Genomic DNA, 22,863 nt, shown 5'->3' with positions numbered 1-22,863 from the left:
ATCACTTATTTTACACTAAAGATTCCCTCAAAATCCAAAAAAATAAAATAATTATTAGGTACTCACAATAAAATTTAATCATTTATTAAGAATTTTAAATATATTTAACCCTATTAAATTTGAGTCTTTACTTTAAATACTTGTAAATCTTTCATACATAATTTATAAAGAAAGAAATATAATATTGAATAAGGGATTAATATGGTTTTAAATTAGATCCATTTTAAAAAAATCTAATTAAAATATTTTTAAAATAAGGATTAAATATGTTTTTTTATTATAAACAATAATCTTATATTATTATTATGCTGAGATATATTTTTCATATTTATAATAACTTATGGCACAATAAAGTAATTTAATATTATTATTATGCTTAAGTATGTTTTTTTTATACTTATAATATTTAAGTCTTATTATTATTAAATAAATATAAAAACTAAATAATGGTTTGATTGATTTACGTGCAGATCTGAGGGATGGTTGTGATGTTTTGATCTCGTCGGAGGATGGATCGAATTGTTGGATTTTGATAATGATGGTACGCATTACGTGAAAACCTTGTGGTAATTTTGAATTCTTCAATGGCGTCCTCTAGCTCCAGCAAGAAGATCCATGCTGATACTACTGACAAAGAACTCACCGAACAAGAAGAAGAAGTAACCATATATTTTCATCGCACAAAATTACTGAATCTAAATTGGTTTTGGTTCCTCAATTTGAATAGGATTTGAGATGTGCTGATTTGTTTCCGTGTTAATGATTTCATAGCTCGAGCACTTTGATGATTTCACTCTCGCTTCTTCGTGGGAACGGTGTGTCTCTGCGTGTTCCTAATAATTAATTCACATTGTTGCGTGTGTGTGCTTTTCGTATTCATAAATAGAAAGAAGATGCAATTACCAATTAGTCTAGTTTTAATTTAATTGTTGTTGTTAATCGTGTTTTTGTAGGTTTATTTCTAAAATAGAGGCAGTTTTACGGGTTTGGATGTCTGATGGGCCAAAAAATTTATTGGTAAGCATTGGAAATCATAGAATTTGGCATAGTCGGAATGCTGCTGGTGTCAAATGAATCTTGCTATACAAGTGTACATGCTTGTTTGTGATATGATGTATTGATATTGATATGGTATCAAATGAGCATATTTTTTTCTTTCCCTAGGAAAAAGGTGCAGTTCTCTTGGAGGATGCCGGTAATTTGTACAAGGTGAAATCTGAAATGAAGTATGCCATGAAAAGTTACTGCATGGAGTTCTATTTTATGACTGACCCTGATGGTAATTTTTTCTAGGGGTTGGGGTTGGGTAGAAATGTTTAGTAGGTTGAGGTTTAGGCTCAGGGAAATGTTGTTTAATCTATTTCTGTACCTTGTTGATGCAGGAAAACTTGCTGACTGGAATTTTGATTTGCATGATCTGCAGTTATGTTTTGGTGTGAAGGAGTTTTTGGTATGGTTTAATGTTGTGTCTTGCCTTTCACTTGAAATTTAATGGTTTTGCTGAGGATAAGGAAACACTACTTGTCATGTATATCACTAGGTGATTGCTCCTCAGAGTGCAAGTGGCGTGATTCTTGATGCGCCAGAGTCTAGCAAGCTCTTGAGTGCTATTGCAATTGCTTTGTCTAATTGTTCAAGGTAACTACTGTTCATTGCTCTTTAACACTTGATGAGTTGTGAAACTTTAGAATAACTTATGTGCATTGGCATATTATGCAGCTTGGTTTACATTAATATTTGGGTTTGTGTCTTGTCTCGTTTTTTTAGTAAAGAAGTTACTGTGTTATGGGATTCAAATTTCATGGTTTACAGGGTTTAAATAAAGAGATTGTTGAAATATCTAGTTTAGTTTAGGTAACTAAAGTGGAAATGTGCTTTCTCATAACATTGGCTTCGTAGTTTATGGCCAGCATTTGTTCCAGTTCATGATCCATCTCGGAAAGCTTATATTGGAATTCAGAGCATGGGTACTGTATTTACTAGAAGGTTCGAAGCAGATCGAATTGGTAGTCAGGTCCCAGTAAAACTTATGCATTTGGAGGGGCTGTACGAGTTATTTGTATCTAAGTTTGTGAGTTCTTCTCCCAAGTTATTCAATTTAATATCTATTTGATTTTGTGATATTGGAATACATCCATTTTTAATTTGGTATTCCCTTGCTTTGTGCTTCTATATTTTGCTCTCTTCTTTGTAACTGAAGCAGATGTATTTAGTGCTCTGGTTCAAGTGGTTTACCATATAGTCTAACCTCTTCCCCTGGGGGGGGGGGGGGGGGGGATATTGTGAGATGAAATAAGTAATTTCCAATTGGTTACATGAATGAATGAATAATTATTCAGTAACAAGGATAATAAAATGGACACAACTTAGGTGGTGTACTGTGGTGCTTTTGGTGTGGTTCTTTAATCAAAATTGGAATTTCAGTTTAGTAACCTGTGCATTAAATGTTGGTGTGGATCACCGAGATGAAACTAATTTTGATTGGAGAATAACACCAAAACTTCCTATGGTATTGCACCTAAGTTTTGTTCCAATGCAACAGTTTTCTATATTGATGTTATTTTACATTAATATTTGCACGAAAGAATTGCCAATTTATTGCGAGCTTTCTAAGAAAGTTACTTGTGTGATTTATTGTTTTTTTTTTCTTTTATATATTCTGGCTTACTTTACCAAATATGTTGATTGGACACTTTGCATGCACAATAACCTTTTCCAGTACTTAATCTTATAGCCAGCCATCTTTGTAAACTTTTGACTTCATGTCTGCACTATGCTTGTAATAATTAATTTCCATTTGATATTGAAGGCCTACTCCACATTGGATCTATCTGTTCATAATTTCAAAGTCCGATGTGCAATGAAGCTAACATTCAGAACGCTTCCCTACGATGATGACAATATGAAAGATGCCAAAATTAGCAAATCTGGAGAAAATCTTACCGGTCCAATGTGCAATGGGACACAATGGGATGATGATTGTTCTTGGAGCGAGTGGTATTCTGCAGAAGATCCTGTTAAAGGTAAATTCTGGGATGTAGGGACTTGTATGTAGAAATAGATATAGTTTCTTCTTGCTGGGATGCTTTCATTAGATAGAATGAGTTTTATGTTTTAAGATTCATATACATCTTTAAATCTGTGTATAAACTTTGTTCATGCTGGCATGTAGAATCCAAGTTGGGATGGATTATAATTTATAAATAATGGAAAATTGGGGATTTTTTGCAAGCATGACCAAAGAATCTTAGATGCATAAAGTGATTTTAGCTATTTTCAAATTTCAATAGAATAGCCATCTTCTCAGTTCTCACATGCTTTTGCACATGTAAACTAATTGTGATGAAATTTCCATCATTGTCATTAATTAGCTTTTGTGATGCAAATATTAACTTTTAATGGGATAAGGGTAAGATACAAACTATGTTGAGGTTTATTGTGTTTTGTACAGAAAGTTCATATTTTAATACATTACCTCCCTCTACTTTGGTTAATCATGAAACTATTTGATAGAAAGGTGGATCAAGTGGTGGGCCTTGACAGTGGGCCCAAGCCAAAGATTTGGAGGGTTTACAGGAGAAATAAAGGAACAAAAGAATAAAATGAATAATCATAGGAGTCTGTTATCGTTATTATAGGAGTTGTTATTGAATAAGTTTGTTATTTTAATTAGGGGGGTTTGTGTCGATAAATTAGGAATAAGCTTATGGCCATAAAAGAGGACTGAAAGGTAGGGATTAGTCGTCTAGGAATTCCATTAAGATTCACCATCTTTGTGAGGGAAGCACTGTGTGCTTAGGGGCTGATAGGTTTTCACCATCAGTTGTTATTTTCAGCATTATTATTCTATAATGTTACTGTTTCATTCATTTATCCTCTATTTTTTTCCATATATTCTTTTAAGAACCCATCACTATTAAGTGAGTATTAAATTTAATTGTTTGTTGGCCACGTGTTAAGTGATCTTTTCTTTTGTTTCTTTGTTTTTTCCCCTTAAAAACACAGAGATATGCCTAAGTTCATATAACCGATAACATGTTTCTCTAACCCACTTTTTTCATCATATTTGTATGATTTTTTCCATCTTCTTTTCTTGCCCATATGAATGTTTTCCTCACTCATTTACATATTTTTTCCTGTCCATTTTTCTGCCCATTGAATAATTTCACTGTCTAAATTTTTTGGTCCATTTGCATGGTTTTTACTTGTCTATTTTTCCTGCATAGTTGATTAGATTTTCCTACTCAATTTTCTGTCCATTTGCATTTGTCCCTTGGATAAGTTTGTTTGGTGACTAAGGATATTTTTGGTGCTTTTAGTCTAGATATTTATTTTCATTAATAAAAGCTTTCCAAGCTTCATTATTTTATGAAGCTCTCAGATGTCAATGCCAGTTCCATTTAATTTATGCTTAGGCTGCATGCAGGTTTTGAACTCATTGCAATATGGTCAGAGAAGATGGTTGAAAGTTCTATGGAAATGGCTGAACTTGAAAATGCTTCGCCTCATGAAGCTGAGAAGTGGTTGATCTCTCTAAGGTTTACTCCAAATTTTAAGTTATTTACCTGTAACAGAAACCAAAATTATCACGAATAGTAGCTGCTTATGTTATTAATGAATATCTGCTGCTCAAAGTGTATAATAAATAATATTAATTGTATTGGTCAGTAGATTAGGTGGTGGCTAAATTATTCTTGGCTACACAATATTAGTTTTTTTTTTTTTTACACAATATTTATATTAACATATTCCAGATTCGGAAGGAATGTATGTTTTGGTTGGATGTACTTATCCTGTACATAGGTTGAGGCACCCTTAGTGCTTCTCATATATCTATACATATATATTTTGCAGAGTAAAAAAAAATATGTGGTTCAAATCTGTTAGGAATCTTACTCTAACAAAGATGATTATCACACACAGAATTGGTGCAGTAGGCAAATCAGAGTCGAAGAGAAAGAAGTGAGAAAAGATTGAGAGAATTATCTAGAATAGGGAAGACCAGATGTACACAAGTGTACCCAAAGGAGCACTCTCCTTTCACACTTTATATCCAAGTTTTTACAAAAGATAATCCAACCTCAGTATTTAGAGGCCTATTTATAATAGAGAACCCCCACACTAACAGTTAGCCAACTAACTCTCCTAACTGCCCCTTTTTAAAACTAATTTCCCTTTTTATTTTTCCTTCTATAATACACTTGTAATTGTTTGGGAAATTGATTCTCATGCCTAACAAAATCACTGGAAAATTTACAACTACGCAGAAATTTCATTTTTTTTCAGTATCAAATTGTTTATAACACTTAGAATGTTTTGGTAGGTTATACTTCAATGTAATCATGATCCTTTACTTTCCACTTTTAAAGCATTCCCTAAAGGTCTTTGTATAATTACTTGATTTGACAAAAAGCACCATGATTTTTTTAGTGGTAGTGCCATAGTGGCAATGAATAGATTGAGTTTGTTGTTTATTTTAGGTACAATTACTTCTAAAACTCATAATCAAAGTTGGATTTCGTATGCTTTAAATAATCTATGAAATTCAATTTTCTGTGGTATTTTGTTTTTTTTTTACATTTAGACTTGAAGGTTCCAGTGGGAATCGGGTTGGATTCGCATCTGAGTTGTGTCTTCTGGTTGATGCATTGCAAGTGTCATTTGAGGCACAATTTATGGAAGATTTTGTTTCAGGTTCGAATTTGTTTCAGTGCATTCTATGGTATAGTTCACTTAATCATGCATGCTTTATGTTTCATTGTTAACAATGCATCTTTTGGTTTACTGTTCAATATTTTCCCTTCTTCTGGCTTGTAGCAGTTGAAAATCCAGGTTCTGATAATTTAAAATCAATGGTGATACCTCCACCAACAGTCAGAGACCGTGTGCTGAAAGAACTGTTTATTGAGGGTATGTAGCTCTTCCTCCTTTATTTGCCTTCCATTTTGGGTGAATACTCAAGTACTTACACTGTTGTTGTTTTATTAATTGTGAAGATGCCCCACATTGGTTTAAAGTATAAGCGGCCTACTTCATATAAGACTTGGTCAATCTTCTCTCTTGAGCTAGCTTTTGGGGTTGACATAGACATATTCTATTTCTAATATGGTATCAAAGTTTATCTTGTCATGATGTTGGATCTCTCTCAGATGTCTAGCTTTGCAAACTTCTCACTACAATTGTCCTATCTTGGGCATGAAGGGGTATATTAAGATGACCCATCATGGATACCCATGGGTATAAAAAAAATCTGCATGTAATTTTGAAACAGATACTTGACGGGTGACGGGGTGGGAAGCCACTCGCACCCGACCCAGCCCTTAGTCATCCATAGTTATAAAATACAAACTATATAAATGTAAAAATCTAGAAAAACAATACACACACACAAAAAAATTCAGAATATACATGATAGGAATCTAGGGGGAGAAAGAATGAGGGATAGAGAGAGAGAAGAGAGAGGAAACGGGAAAGAGAAAATTCAGAGGGACTGTACCAGAGAAAGAGAGTTAGAGAGAGAGAGGATGTGAGAGAGGGTGAGTGGACTACGGTGAGGAAGAGAGGGAGAGGTAACCTGAGAGTAGTATCTACCGAGAGAAAGGATCCTAGACAGAGCTACGGGGGAGCCAGGCAACGGCAATATGCTAACCAAGTATACCCAAACTGGAGGAACAGAGCGGACATAACGTCCTTTTACTTCACGAGGTTTCCAGAGGAGGTACACGAGGCGGAGCTATGGAACCACTTCAAGAAGTGGGAGGATGTGAGAGAGATATTTGTATCCAAACAGAGGAACAAAGAAGGAAGGAGATATGGATTTGTAAGATTCAAAGGAGTGGATGATGTGAGTAGACTTGAAAGACAACTTGACAACACCATCATCGGAGGACTGAAACTTCATGTAAACATACCAAAGTACGCAAGAGGAAAGCTGGAAAAAGGAGAGAGCAATAATAGATGGCAGGGGACCAACCAAAAACAGAAGGAAGGGATGAAGACCATAGCAACTACTGCAGCACATACCACGGTACCCACAAGGACGTATGCAGTGATACTGGCGACACGCTCGGGTAACGCGGGGCAACACAGAAACAAAGTCACAACTCAAGCCAGACACGGAGGATCACATTCTTCTATTCAATTAGACATCCCGAAGGAGGAGGATAAATGGTACAAGAATGCATGGGTGGGAAGACTAAGAAAACCAGAGATATTCGAAAGGTTGGAAGATGAGTTAACGTGGATTCTAGGGTCTGACGTCACGCCTAAATACTTAGGTGATGACATGGTCATCCTCCCTGGTCTCCAGGATGCAAAGGCAGAAGAATTGATCAAGGAAGAAATAGACAATGGTGCTTCACTGTTCTATTCCCTGGAGAAATGGAAGCCGGAGATGAGACTGGGTAACAGGTTGGTATGGATGCATTGCTGGGGTATACTGTTAGCCGCATGGGGTATTGAGCACATTCGGAAGATCATAGTAGCGGTGGGGGAGTTAGTGGATGTTGATGATGAAGTTGAAGAACTCCGACGTCTCGATAGAGCTCGGGTTCTTATTAGAACTCCGTGGTGCCCAACGATCCACCACTCGGTAACCGTTGATATCCATGGCAAGTCGCATCTAGTCTTCATGGTGGAGGAGACCTCCAGGTCTGAAGATCCATTTGCGCGACAACGTCGACACTCGCTCAGGTCATCAGATGACATATCGTCTCACCAACCTCACGATTGAGCAACCTCTCGGAGAGGGTGACCGTCGACGAAGCCAACGACGGCAGCAATGACCCTCGGTCCGACAGATTCCCCAGCGGAAGGTTAGGAACAGAAGATCCCCTGGGTAATGACCAATACGGCCCAACCCACGAGAACCCTGTGACAGATGTCACAGATGCCAACCAAACAGGGGCCACACCAGACCCACAGACGGATGTTCAGACATGCAACGAGGGGCAGCAAACACCAAAACAGCAAGTTACGCTGGACCAAATCGAAAGGGATTGCGCAGATACCCAAACTGAAATCGCAGTCAACAAGAAGGGGAGAAGAAAATACCGATGGTACACTACTGGGGAAAAAAGGGGAGTTCACACAAGGTCAAAAAGAGGAAGGCATTAATTGTCCCCCTGAAGCACGACAGCTTTATTTTAAAATCCCATCCACTCCAACTACGACATCTATTGGGCCTGAAAACAAAATGGGCTTCACTAAAGGTGTAACAGAAACAAAAACACGGGGATATAGTGCAAACAGCCCTCAACCTCAACAGGAAAAAGGAAGTGACTGGAAGGTGTATTCAAGGGGAAAGGGGTGCAGAAAGAAATGGACCCCAACAAACAGCCAACAGATCTCATCGAACCCAGACTCAAAGGACCTCGACCCACAGTCTACAACAAGGTGTTTAAAACAGAGCACGAGTACCAGCAATAATAACCTGCTACATGAAGTAATTAATCAATGGGAAATGGCAAAAGACTTGGGAATGACATGCGATGGAGAGGAACCAAATATCATTGGTAAAATCAAATCAATGGAGCTCAGAGACAGAGAGGAGGCAGCACTGTTGGGAAACAAAAATACTCCACCATGAATATCCTGTCCTACAACATCAGAGGGCTGGGGAGAGGGGTGAAGTGGTCTGCAATTAGAAAATTAGTTTCACAGCACCACGTGGACTTGTTGTGCTTACAAGAAACCAAAAAGGATAAGATAGATAGAGGAGTTTGTCAGGCTCTATGGGGAGACACAGACTTGAGCTGGGAAATATACCCTGCCATCAATTCAGCTGGTGGATTGTTGTGTATTTGGAATGACGGCATGTTTAAGGTAAAAAGGAGAATCACAGGTAGGGGTTTTATCCTATTGGAGGGTATGTGGATTCAAGAGATGCAAAAGTTATTTATAGTTAACATATATGCACCATGTGAGGCTGCTGCAAAGAGAGAACTATGGTTATCCATCAAGCAGATTAAACAACTTCATACAGATGGAAAATGGTGTATTGTGGGGGATTTTAATAGCATCAAACACCCAGATGAGAGGTTGACCATGTCACAAAGAGAGGGGGACAGCAACAGTATCTCAGAATTCAATGAATGGATTTCAGATCTTGAAGTTGAAGAAGTGCCAAGCGTTGGCAGAAGATTCACATGGATTTGACCGAACGGGACTGCAAAAAGTAAATTGGACAGGTTCCTTGTCTCGGATGACTGGGTGACGAAATGGCCAGGAAGCACACAGTACATCTTAGATAGGAACTTCTCGGATCACTGCCCTATCCTACTCAGAGCAAAAATGGCTGATTGGGGACCCAAACCGTTCAGGGTTCTAGACTGCTGGTTGAGGGATAATACATTTCAACATACAGTAAAGGAGATCTGGCTAAACACACAGCTAAGGGGTTGGGGGGGTTATTCATTGAAAGAGAAAATCAAGAAGCTCAAGGAAAGGCTAAAGCAATGGAACAAAGAACAGTTTGGTGACCCTTTCAAGAGGGTGCAACAAATCCAAAGGAGCTAAACAATTTAGAAGCTGCCAGCAGTGATAGACAGCTAACCCCCCTTGAGTTATCATCCCGCAAGAAGTTACAGGAGGACTTGTGGATTGCGGCTCAGGCAAATGAATCCTTGCTAAGACAAAAGGCGAGAACAAAATGGATTAAGGAAGGAGATTGCAACTCTGGATACTTTCACAAGATCATCAACTATAACCGCAGACACAATGCAATAAAAGGTGTATGGCTTAATGGGGTATGGGTTGAAGAACCAATCATTGTGAAGGAGGAAATCCGCAAATTTTTCCAACTCAGGTTTAATGAATCAGACTTTGAAAGACCTGTAATAGATGGGGCCAGATTCCGGGAGATAGGACAGCAACAAAATCAGATGCTGGTGGACAGGTTCTAAGAGGATGAAATAAAAGCTGCTGTCTGGGATTGTGGAAGTGACAAAAGCCCTGGACCGGATGGTTTCAATTTTAAGTTTATCAAGCATTTCTGGGAGCTGCTGAAACCTGATATCAGCCGGTTTCTTGATGAATTCCATGTTAATGGTCGTTTTCCAAAGGGATGTAACGCATCTTTCATTGCTTTAATCCCCAAGACGAAGGATCCACAATCTTTGAATGAGTACAGACCTATTTCATTAATAGGATATATTTATAAGATAGTGACTAAGATCCTTGCAAACAGATTGAAAAAGGTGATGTCAAACATCATTGATGAGAGACAAATGGCTTTCATAAAGGGAAGAAACTTGTTGCATGCTGTAGTGATGGCTAACGAGGTGGTGGAGGAGACAAAAAGGGGGAAAAAACCCTGCCTGGTATTTAAGGTGGATTATGAGAAGGCCTACGATTCCGTATCATGGAATTTCCTAACATACATGATGAGGAGGATGGGCTTTTGTGCAAAATGGATACAATGGATTTTGGGATGTCTTCCTTCAGCATCGCTGTCCATCTTGGTTAACGGAAGTCTTACTACAGAATTCCAACCACAGAGGGGACTTAGGCAAGGGGACCCATTAGCCCCATTGCTATTTAATATCGCTGCAGAAGGCCTGACTAGATTGATGAGGGTGGCTATGGAAAAAAATCACTTCAGTAGCTTTCTAGTTGGGAAAAAGAAGGAGCCTGTTAACATCCTGCAATATGCAGATGATACCATCTTTTTCAGGGAGGCTACTATGGAGAATGTAAGGACTGTAAAAACAATTCTCAGATGCTTTGAATTAGCTTCAGGACTCAAGATCAACTTTGCAAAAAGCAGATGTGGGGCAATTTGTAAGTCTGAACAATGGTGTAAGGAGGAAGCTGATTTTTTAAATTGTAGCATATTGCCTATGCCTTTCTCTTACCTTGGCATTCCAATTGGGGCAAACCCAAAACATAGGGAAATCTGGGATCCTATTATTAGGAAATGTGAGACAAAATTAGCCAGATGGAAACAAAGACACATTTCCTTGGGTGGGAGAGTTACTCTTATAAATGCAGTCCTAACAACACTTCCAATCTATTTCTTTTCTTTTTTCAGGGTTCCAAGTAACATAATTGAGAAGCTAATCAATATCCAACGCAGATTTCTTTGGGGAGGTGGGCTGGAACAAAAAAGGATAGCGTGGGTCAATTGGGAGACAATATGTCTCCCAAAAGACAAAGGCAGGTTAGGCATAAAAGATCTCAGGAAATTTAACACAACATTACTTGCAAAATGGAGATGGGAAATTTTCCAACATGAAGGAAAGGGGTGGACCAGAATATTAGCTTCAAAGTACGGTGGTTGGAGACAACTAGATGAACAAAGAAGTAGCAGTTATTACTTTCACTGGTGGAAGGACCTCAAGCTGCTCAATCAGCAACAACACACAGCAGAAATTAAAAGTCACATACAGTGGAAGGTGGGCTGCGGAGACAAGATAAAATTCTGGGAGGACACATGGACGAATGAGGACAGACTGCTAATGATGAAATATGCTAACCTGTATCAGATTTCCAATCAACAATAGCAAACAATTAGCCTCATGGGAAATCACAATGAACATGGATGGGAATGGAACTTCAGCTGGAGAAGAAATTTATTCGACAATGAGGCTACAATGGCTGCTGAGTTTATACAGGAAACTGAAATGCTATCAATTCAACAGCAGGGAGCAGATTCCTGGGTTTGGAGGGCTGACCCGAGTGGAAGTTATTCGACAAAATCAGCATATGCTATATTGCTGGAAGCAACAAGGGGGGATGCAGACAATAGGCCTTTTGTGGAGTTATGGAAACTTAGGATACCACCTAAAGCGGCGACGTTTGCTTGGAGGCTCATTAGAAACAGGCTACCGACAAAGACCAATCTAAGGAGGAGACTAGTGGAGATATCTGATGTGACATGCCCTTTATGCAACAATATGGAGGAGGATGCATCACATCTCTTCTTCCACTGCAGCAGAATACTCCCCCTGTGGTGGGAATCATTGAGATGGGTGGGAAAAAAGACAGCTTTTCCACAGAACCCAATTGAACACTTTATGCAATGCACCAACGGGAATGCCGGTAGCATTAAGGATACAAGATGGAAATGCTGGTGGATAGCCCTCACATGGACCATTTGGCAACATAGAAACAAAGCAGTTTTTGACACGCAGATTTTCGACACAACCTGAGTAATGGATGCCGCACTTCTCCTATTATGGTCATGGCTCAAAGTTATGGAGAAGGACTTCACTATGCATTACAACCAATGGTCATCTCAACTGGGGGAGGTATTTGGGTAATTAGGAAAGAAGGGTAATGGCTAGGATTCTCTGTAGTAGATACACCACAGCTGTAATCTTGGCCTTGGGCTCAAATGGTATCTAATACTAATCTCTAGGATAGTATCGATACCATCTGTGTATAGTACTACTATTTGTATTTTCAGTACCTCTGGTACTTTGCATATAATATAATTATCTATTTTTGCTGAGCAAAAAAAAAAAACGTGATAGGAATCTTCAGTTTAGGAAGAAAGAAAAAGAAAAACAGAGCACTTTAACAGAAAGAGATGAATCTGTTTTATTGAAAGGATAGAGAAAACACAAAGGAGAAATCCTCCTTTCACACAAGGGAATATCCCTGTTCCACTCTGGATACAACTCGATGCCCCTCCTTGTCCAGGATCCCTTTATACTTCTCAGTCCAACTCCCTCTAACAGAATTAGCTGTCTAACAGTTCTAAGTGAAAGGTCTAACAGAATTAACAGTGTTCTGTTTTTAGAATCTTTCCCTCCTCCTATATACTAATAGAGGTCTTGGTTGTGGCTGACCTCAATCCTCTTTCCTAACAATACGGAAAAAAATTAGAATAGCAGTCATCCACTATCGCTATCCTGATATAGCACTTTTGGGGGGAGACTGCTCCTGGCCACTATCCACTGTCGACTACTATGATCAGAGTACTCCTTACAGTAACTGATCAATCCTCCCCCCTCCTAAGCTAGTTGTTGGGATTGAGTTAGGTTTAGTCCATTAGATTGTGAATCTACATCCAATCTACTGTCAATCTGCTAAAAGAAGCTACTAGTGCCTTGGGACACTAGGTGAATGAAGAAATGGCCTCCAATGTAGTGCTATCTATATTTTCCAATTTGAAAGAACTTATTCTTGGATGGTGAAAAATTGCATGAAGATCACTATCAAATGATGGAAAATTTGATATTTGCATAGATAGTTGTGATCCCCTGAATGCTTGATTATTTCTTTAAAGTAAAAGGATGGCAAGTAATTTAAGTGGTGGGTAGAACAATGATGACAGTAGAAACAAGCTCGTGGAAGGAAAATTTGCCCTTGTCTCACATTCAAATGATTATAAATTGGGGAACATTTCCATCCATTTTAAGACTTTTTCTTTTTTATTCATCACTTCTAAAACATAAGGTTTATTTTATACCTTACTAAATAATCAAATTTCAAGTATCCTTGGGGTTCCTAGCACAGCATGCTGGTTATTTGCTTGTTAAAATTTGATGTTGATACTTCACATTATTTTGCTATAATATTTAATGTCTGCAGGCGTACAATTCTCAGATTTTGCCGACAGCAGACATAAGACTTCTCGAGCTATAAAAGGCGCACCTCTTGGATCTCTCTTTGCACAATTTTGTTTACATTCTCTTTGGTTTGGCAACTGCAATATACGTGGTATTTACCAAAAATAATTATGGTTTGTTTATTGTATATAACAATAGCCTAAATAGAGAGTAGGAACAAATTGTTCACCTATGAGGAATTGATTTTCTGAGATATCTAATTTGTACTGTTTTTCATTTTTATTACTCAATTTTGGTCTCTTTCAGCTATTGCTGTGCTATGGATAGAGTTTGTTCGTGAGGTTAGGTGGTGTTGGGAAGAGTCACAACTATTGTCCAGGATGCCTGCTAATGGATCAATTGACCTATCCACTTGTTTGATTAACCAGAAACTTCAGATGGTAAATTATTTTTATCTTCAAAGGATCTTTGGGGAAATCTATTCATTGTGTCTTGTTTTTGTTGCATATTTTATATGAAATTTTACGTTAAACATTTTTTGTTTTGTTTTCTAGAACATTCTTAGCTCACTTTTTATTGAAATTAAAAAATTCTTGACTCAATGTTTCTTTCAATTTGGAATGACTTTTCACTTACATTTGTTAGTGTATTGGTTACAGAAATATAATTGTTGATAATTTGAAATGTACTTTGTTACATAACAGAAACAAAAATTCAGAATAAAAGGAAATAAAAACAAGCCACTGGTATTAATTATCACAAAAACACCATGACACTGCAGGGTAGTGAAAATACAAGTCCAGGGTCTCTCAAAGAGATTGACCTCTCAATTGTACTCACAGGATATGAAGTGCCTCCTCTCTTACATGTTTTCCATTTTTCTTAAAATACCCATTCCACAAAACTTGCCCACGTAATAATGATAACTAGTCTACCCCCAAATATGGATCACCCTTTTTTCCTCCTCCTCTCATACAAGCTCAACCCCTTAGTCCTATTTGGACCTGCCACAACATCAGAAGGTCAATCTAGTTATTGCCCAACAACTGCCTCTAATTCTTTTGGGCTAAGATACTTCCTCTAACTTAATTGCACACCAGGCTTGTGAATTAATTTCCTGGTTGCACCCCTGGATAAGTTATTGCTTGGCTAATCTAGTTAAAACTATGAACTATATTTTGGAGCACTCAACTTGTCTCACTCAGCTGAGACTATTGAATATATATTAAAGAAGAAACAAGTGCATGACAAGATGGGTGCAGACTGCAGCCCCTTGTATAGCAGAGAAAGAGTGCAAAATAAGAAAGATAATAAAACATACACAAAAAAACCATATTAATCTAACACCCCCCCCCTCAAGCTGGAGCATATAAATTACATGCTCCAAGCTTGAAACATATAAACTGATTCTGAGGCCCCCTTAATGATTTGGATAAAAAAATTAGCAAGCTGATCATTTGAATTGACAAACTCTGTACTAATCTCTCTAGCCAGCAGCTTCTCTCTCACAAAATGACAGTCAATCTCTATATGTTTAGTTCTCTTATGAAACACTGGATTTGAGGCAATATGGAGAGCTGCCTGATTATCACAATACAACTTCATTGGCTGAACTTCACAGAACTTTAGCTCTTGAATAAGTTGTTTGATCCACACTAATTTGCATGTGACTGAAGCCATAGCCCTATATTCGGCTTCTGCACTAGATCTAGCAACATTATTCTGCTTCTTGCTCTTCCAAGAGATAACATTTCCTCCAATGGACACCCAATATCCTGTAGTAGAGCGTCTATCTATAGGGGACCCTGCCCAATCAGCATCACAATATCCAGAAATGAGTGTCTCCTTTATCTTCATACAACAGTCCCTGTCCTGAAGTCTTCTTAATATACCTGAGAATGCGAAGAACAGCCTTCTAGTGATCAACATAAGGAGATTGCATAAACTTACTATCGACCCAACTGCAAAGGAAATGTCAGGTCTGGTTATAGTAAGATGGATGAGTTTCCCAACTAATCTTCTATATCTTTCTGGATCTGAATATGGTTCACCTAGTTTCACCATTAAATTTTGATTTGGATCCATGGGACTATCAATGGGTCTACAATTAATCATGCCTATCTCTTCCAAAATATCCAAAGCATATTTCCTCTGTGAGAGGATAATTCCTTCCTTGGATTGAGCTACCTCTATACCAAGGAATAATCAGTGAGGAGAGCATATTGCATGGTTTTTTGCCCCATGAAAAGGAGGATAGGGAGACTAGAAGAACATCGAAAGAAGTTGGTGTTGTGCGATTCATGTAACTGATCTCACTTGGTGGGATAAAACTTTTGTTGTTGCTATTGTTATACCTCTAGACAAGTTATTACAAGAAAAACTAGAAATATTTCAGTGAGCTTGGATGTTTTGGTCTTTATATGTTATGAAGTACACAGTGATAAAATTTATGTTTTTTTTGCTTTGTTATTCAGCTTGCAATATGCATTGAGAGGAAGTGTCAGCTGAATGAAGACTATCAAGATTGTATTGGAAGCTTGGATCAAATAGATTTCATGAGTGAGGTCACAAACCATTTTTTCCCTCGTGGTTTTGGTTGTTAGGTTGATTGTTGTATTACTGTAGTTATTTTTTTATATTATGTTTTTCATTGTGAGTGTTAATTGGTCTTGATTGAATTGCAGGAAGAAAGTGTAGTTGGGGATGACTCGTTCAGTCTACAGACTCCCAGTGAGGACTTTTTTGGGAAAGTTGACAGGTGAACTTAGCAAGTGAGAGCCTGCTCGGTTGTTATCATTTGTATCTATCTTCTTACTGCTTATATAACAGCTCACTCTCTTATGGCCATTTCTTCCATTTTTATATCATCACTTCTGGTCTTGTTTAAATTAAATTTTTAAAGTTTCTATATGTGCATATCCTTATTTATTTCTGGTTAAATAAGGGGGATCCTTTGTTCCTTTTCTTGTTTTCTTTTAGTGGTTGATTTCCTGGGCTGTATTTTAATAGGGGGATTGAGAGGTGTTTAGTTTTGCTTTATTTTGTATTAAAACGTTCTCTGATCTTGTCAGATGATAGGGAAAAGTGGCTAGCTTTAACTTATGTAGATCCTTGTACATTCTCTATTTTACCGGCATAGCCATCGATAGTTGAAAAGTCAGCAATCTTGATGTGGTTCCCTGTCCAAAAAGGAGGGAGGATCTCTTTGGCTTAAAAGAAGCCAGTCATTTTGCAACTATCTTTATTTTCTCCAGTAGTATGTGTACGTTCTGTAATCTGTGCTTGTTTAGGACTCCAATTGGTGTAGGGTAATCGATAGTTGACAAACAATTCAGCAATTTCCTTTTATTTTGATTTTTTTCATGGTTACAAAACCAATTTACTAATTTAGTTAGTTCAAACTTAATTTTGTCTGCCTAAAGTGATATTTGGGTTTTGGAATTGTTCACAACTGCAAGATTACTGGTTCTGCCTTGACCTGGGGGGATCAGCTGGTCTATCCTTAGTTCTCGTGTCAGCTATCTCTTTGCTGGGCTCTTCTCATCGTGTGTGCGTTCGCGCACATGCATGTGTCTTTATATTGCCACTGCCCCACTGTAGGGTAGTGAAAATTCAACTCCAGGACTGCTTTTTATTCTCTTCTCTTTGTGTGTGTGTGTGTATATACTGCCACTGGCCCACTGCAGGGTAGTGAATATACTACTCCAGAACTGCTTTTGATGCCATATAGCTTTTGCATGACACATATCTGCTATTAAAAGTACTAATGGATTTGTACAATTGTGCCTCAAGTCACAATTTTGTACTATAATATCCTTGAAAATGTTTCAAGTATTTTCTAGCACAAATGGTGTCTAATTCTATGTTAATGCTGAGTGCAACTACTAATGATTTACGCTGTTCTGGAAAAAAATAATGTTAACAGAAAGCCTGAAGATTTGGAACTGTTGAATGAAAAAAAATCTTCAGACTTGACCAGGAGAGGTTCTGCTGGTATTGTTGATTCTATGATGCTTCTCAAGTCACATCAAAGCATGCATGTCCCATACACACAGGTTGTTCCAGCATCCAGGCACCATTTGGCATTGTCACTATGCAGTATTACTTCACCAATTTTTGAAGAATATAACGCCTTTAATCTTGTTTATGCTACAGGAAGTACCACTTATGACAGAAGACATGCATGAGGATCGGCTAAAGGCTGTTGAAGCTTTTGGTGATTCATTTGTAAGCTCAAACTCATGCAATGCATATAATAATAACAATCATTGACTATAAAAGCTTAGAGCCTTGGACCACATAAAACTCGTGTACATTTCACATAGGGGTAAATGACTGAAAACAAGATACATTGAACAATTAATTGAGGTTAGATGTAAGGATTTGAATGGTGTTGTAGCAGTGTAGGCTCAGGAATATAGCCTCTAGGTTGTCAACCAACTTGAGCCTGTCTAGTGGCACAGGCACTGGTGTATAGAGGTATGAATTATCTTGCCTGTGATGTAGTAGCCTCTCCAGTGCTTAGTTTATTGCTTTACAGACTTGTGTAGTCTGCCTAACATGACCATAAGACATGAGATAATATTTTGTAATTGGTTAAGCTATAATCATAAGTTTACAGCATTTTTGCTAAAAAAAAATAGTAATGCTTTTCTTGAAGAAAGTTGATCAGGGATTAAAATTGTCCCATTGAAAAGTGGATAAATTCTTTGGTAAAAAGTTGAACCCTCTATTCCTCTTACAGGTGGTTGACAAAGTAAAGTTGAGAGACTAAGCTGTTGAATTTCTTTTGCACACTTATAAATACAACTATTTTTTTTTTTTGTAATAGGTCCCTTTGTTTCACTTTAATATTAAGCTATCAATGCTATGAGTAGAATCAGCCCTGTAGTTGATGACAGCACAAGGTCTTTAGGAAACAAAGACGTGTGAATATAAATTACATAAATAATATTGTAAAATATGATGGCTGATTGGGATTATTTATGGAGGCTTTTCTTTTTCTTTCAAAGGTGATTCAGAAAGATGAACAAACATAAATAAATAAGTAAATAAAAATCCAAAGACACTAAATTCATCTCCTTCCATGAACTTTGTGAAGCTGAATTGTCATTTGATTAATTCATGCATATTTCTGCTTGCAAATCTAGAACTCAAAAAATAAAAATAAAAATGACACAGTAGGATTGATACGTGTTCCATTTCATATATTGCATTGTTACTTAGCAATGCCTTTTATATACGTATTTTTGTTTCTTTTTACAGGATTTCTCTGCTCAGTTGGAAAGGGATATCTTAACTTCAGGTAATAACATATATTATTTTTGGTAATGGATAACATATATGTTTTGTAATAACACTGGATAGTTATTAATAATGTCTCAAGCTCCTTTTTGTTTTCTAAAAAAATATCATCACTTCTGATTTCTGAAGCAGTCACTTATGATGTTAAAAAATAATTTAAATGTATAATCATTATCACACATTTACTAATCATATTCATAATGTTTTCTAATTGGTGTAAGTGTGTAACGTGATATACCTGCACCATTAATATAATGGAATGATGTTTATATCTGTCTAATTTTTCAATCATGAGTGTTATGTTTACCACACCATACCCACCAAATAGTAGAAAAAATAGACGTTTGATAATTGTTTCTATTTTCAATAGTGTATTGTATGCTAATTTTTGTAAGATAAACTCATTAACTTATTTTAAATAAAATTTTATCGGCATGGTGTGCATAATCAACCTTATAATCCAAAGTGATTTTTTTTTCAAAGAGTTCTATAAAAACTAGTTGAATGGTGTTACATTAAATTTGTTTTATGCTAGTTTCAGTTATTCATCCAAATAGAATTATATATATAATGGACTTTTTTTTTCCTTTTCACTTTGTAGTTAATTGTGCATGCAAAGTTTCTTCAATATATAAGACTAACAGACCAATAATGGCTTTGTTACTAGATATGTCAGCATTTAAGGCAGCAAATCCAGATGCTGTCTTTGAAGATTTTATTCGGTGGCATTCACCTGGGGATTGGGAAGAGGATGATGACCCTGAGGGAAGTAAATCATCATCATCCAGTGCTCTTGACATTAAGAAGTCAAAAGACAGTTGGCCTCCACAAGGGCAGCTTTCTAAGAGAATGTCTGAGCAGGGAAATTTGTGGAGAAAGCTTTGGAATAGTGCACCTGCTCTTCCTGCTTCTGAACAGAAGCCTCTTCTTGATCCAAATAGGGAAGGAGAAAAGGTAAGTATTTTTCTAGAAGTTTAAATTTGCTTTGCTTTTGCTATTGTTAAACAGATTGTTGGGCTCCAGGAAATTTATACTAGAATAACATTATTTTGTTACTTGGTTTCTCATGTTGACTGGACAGCCGAACCATTAAAACTTGGCAGCCATTTCTACACTTTTCATTCTACATGGATCCAAGAGGTGGATCTTAATGATAATAGGAGGCCATGCCCTAAGGATCTTATAGATTTAATCTTGATTTAGAAGTAATCATTTTCACTTTGGGCTCTTCATAAGATCAGAAGAAAAAGCAAGAACATTCAACAAATTTTCTTGTCTTTGTTAGTTTAAAGACTGCCCAAGGAGCAAGTCTTTACAGCAGTATCTGTAAAGATACCACAGTTAAAGACCAAAAATGTATATAATGCATGCACTTTATATGATTTAGTGGGGCATTGCAATCAAAGTTGATGAGTTTCATCCTTATTTATACAAGAGGATTTGCTTTGGAATAGAGGTCCCCCTGGGTTAACTGGTGGCCGTTGTGCACAGATAAGTGATTAGAAGTATCAAGAGATGCAAAGCAAATGGGTGCTTTTATGAGAAAAGTGTTCATGTAGGCTATGCCTTGAATTAGGGTTATTTGGTGAATTGAGGGCCATGCATGAAAGACAGATGAAAGTTTAAATTATTATGGTTCACTTGTAACATGTTCTTGTGATCAAATCCTCAAATTAGTATTTATCAAATGAATTTGCTACCTCTTATTTGTGTAAAGAGGAAAAAGATTATTCCCTTTGTTCCTATATTTAAGACTCAATTGTCTAATTCATCAAAGATTAAGAAAAGTGGTTAGTTTAGTTTATAGCAATAAATTTGTCTTAAATTTACAACTTTTTCCAAAATTATCCCTGTTGTTAATTCTCCTCCCTCTTCTAATTGTTTGTGAATACATTTTCTTTCTTCTTTTAAAAACTTCGTACCCCATTGCCCAGAGGCTCTTCGCTATGCGAAGGTATGGGGGAGGGATATTGTACGCAGCCTTACCCTTGCATATGCAAAGAGGCTGTTTCCGGATTCGAACCCATGACCAACAAGTCACCAAGGCACAACTTTACCGCTGCACCAGGGCTCGCCCTCATTTTCTTTCTTCTTTTATTGAGGAGTATTTCTAGTCTAAAATAATTAATGCAAGAAACATTATAAATTGGGTCTTTTAAAAAGAAACAAACACCAATTCAAACTTGGGCCTTATAAATAGGAACAGAGGGAGTACTACATAGTACATATATGGATTGTTTGAGATATGCTGTTCTTTGTGTGTATCTCATCTGCTATAGTTTTTATATTCTCAATTTTCCAGGTTCTTCATTATCTTGAAACTCTACAACCACATGAATTGCTTGAGCAAATGGTGTGTACTGCCTTCAAAGCAGCAGCCGACACACTTTGTCAGACTAGTTATGGAGAACTAAAACAGGTGGAGACTGAGATGCAACAACTTTATCTTACTATGGCATCTGCTTTGAGGCCTTTGCAAGGTACCTATTCATTAATTCTCCTCTTGGGCAGAAAAGAATGATGTTTAACCTATTTCCATTTTTGTTGCAGTTAATTGCTTGTCTGGAGACAGTGAGATTGTTGAAGACTTGAGACGACTAACTATTGCTTTTGAACAAGTTGAGAAGTTATTGGCTCTTGCAGCTTCCCTCCATCGCAAGCTTATACAAGCACCACGTGTCTCCAGAGAAATTTTCAACAATTACTACAATTTTTATATTCAAACAACAGGAAAGGGTTTGATAGAGGACATTGGTGAAAAGGTGTAAAGCTTAAACCTTATGCCTTGAAATGCCTTGTTGTGGTTTGGCTAATATTCCTGAGTCTTTCTTAGCATTGAACTGACATGTATTTCTACTATCTTTCGTGCATTCTTGCGTAGGAGTTTAACAAGAAACAAGAAGTAAAGGACCATGAGAGGGAAGTTTTGTCAAACATGTTTGTTCCTCCTACTGCAAACCAATCTTGGAGAAAGGTTTTGAGCATGGGAAATCTTCTCAATGGCCACGAACCAATCCTGAGGGAGATTATTCTTTCGCTGCGTGATAGAGTAAGTGGTAATCACTATGCAGCTCGTAGTGGTAGCGTTTCTCAACAAGAAATTGAAACTTACAGAATGTATATATGTGGGACGTCGAATGACCTACGAGTAGCACTTTCTGTTGTCTCGTGTGATTAATTTTATGGTGCTTATTTATTAAAATTATGATTTTTAGGAATCAGCATACATTGCATCTGCTCCTATTATAATTTAATTGTTAGCTAAACCTCCACCAAAAAAGTGAATCCAACCCTATATTGGAAAGAGGGATCGAAATGTAATTGAAAATTTATTCACACTTTACACAACAAAAAAACATAATTTAGCGACCATAAAATTCGGTCGTTAAAAGTGTTAGCAACTGAATAGTATACACCAAAATAAAGTAATATAATTAGGAAAAACAACTTAAAGCAAATTTGTGAGACTTATCATTAACCCATTTCTCGACTTTAATTTTTTAGTTTTCTCCATCACCTCCCAAGGAGTTGGTGGTCTTTGAAACTCCTTTGACCGCATAAATTTTAAAAGTTAAAATTATAAAGCATTTAATTAATTACATTGAATTGAAAATCAATGAAGTATATATATATATATATATATATGAAGTGAAATTATCAGCCTTTCAAAGTGAGTTGCAGTAGATATATAGAACCACCACAGTATGTTAAGGCTCCTCTATCAATAGATTGATTCGCATTGGCAGTGGAGCTCTTGTTTAGGAAATATGTAGAACTCCAATGTTCGTCCAAGGCTGCTCAAATATTGGTTGTTATCCATTTTCCTTTATCTTGACCATTTCTGATCTTGTTCATTGCACTTTTCAAAATGTGTGAACCTTTTGTCTCAAAAACAACTCTAATGGCTTGCTCTTATGCTAGGTACCACCTATATTCTTTATGCATAAAATAGGAAACAAGAACTAAATTAGAAATGATACAAGAAACAATTCATTTTAAATGAAACGATAATTCAAATTACCTTAAACTCTCCAAACCACCTATC

At 36.9% G+C, this 22,863-nt stretch overlaps 1 protein-coding gene across 3 annotated transcripts; it reads left to right on the top strand.

Moving 5' to 3' along the window:
- The first annotated feature begins 444 nt into the window (after window positions 1–444).
- LOC100819637 (rab3 GTPase-activating protein catalytic subunit) lies at window positions 445–22,036 on the top strand. 3 transcript variants are annotated; one of them, XM_014764089.2, is made up of 22 exons: window positions 445–659; window positions 772–815; window positions 954–1,017; window positions 1,165–1,279; window positions 1,383–1,450; window positions 1,541–1,638; window positions 1,900–2,071; window positions 2,810–3,023; window positions 4,427–4,538; window positions 5,585–5,694; window positions 5,821–5,910; window positions 13,537–13,665; window positions 13,821–13,954; window positions 15,989–16,078; window positions 16,199–16,272; window positions 17,440–17,569; window positions 17,670–17,741; window positions 18,780–18,819; window positions 19,486–19,772; window positions 21,121–21,298; window positions 21,369–21,580; window positions 21,700–22,036. In XM_014764089.2, the coding sequence occupies exons 1-22, from the start codon at window positions 585–587 to the stop codon at window positions 21,994–21,996; spliced, it is 2,805 nt and encodes a 934-aa protein (XP_014619575.1). In that variant the 5' UTR covers window positions 445–584; the 3' UTR covers window positions 21,997–22,036. The 3 variants fall into 3 exon arrangements, with proteins under 3 accessions (XP_014619575.1, XP_040862425.1, XP_040862426.1); XM_041006491.1 differs by having other exon boundaries at window positions 5,818–5,910; XM_041006492.1 differs by lacking the exons at window positions 445–659; window positions 772–815; window positions 954–1,017; window positions 1,165–1,279; window positions 1,383–1,450 and having other exon boundaries at window positions 1,911–2,071; window positions 5,818–5,910.
- The last annotated feature ends 827 nt before the right edge of the window (window positions 22,037–22,863 follow it).

The sequence above is a fragment of the Glycine max genome, chromosome 11 (assembly GCF_000004515.6).
Source record: "Glycine max cultivar Williams 82 chromosome 11, Glycine_max_v4.0, whole genome shotgun sequence".
Classification (NCBI taxonomy): Eukaryota; Viridiplantae; Streptophyta; class Magnoliopsida; order Fabales; family Fabaceae; genus Glycine; species Glycine max.
Note: the sequence above shows the minus strand (reverse complement) of the source record. Positions and strands in the feature narration are given on the sequence as shown.

Coding starts and splice junctions, on each gene's coding strand:
- LOC100819637 (XM_041006491.1), top strand. CDS start 585: ATGGCGTCCTCTAGCTCCAGCAAGAAGATCCATGCTGATACTACTGAC. Junction 1,018..1,164: donor ATGGGCCAAAAAATTTATTG/GTAAGCATTGGA, acceptor TTCTTTCCCTAG/GAAAAAGGTGCAGTTCTCTT. Junction 2,072..2,809: donor AGTTATTTGTATCTAAGTTT/GTGAGTTCTTCT, acceptor TTGATATTGAAG/GCCTACTCCACATTGGATCT.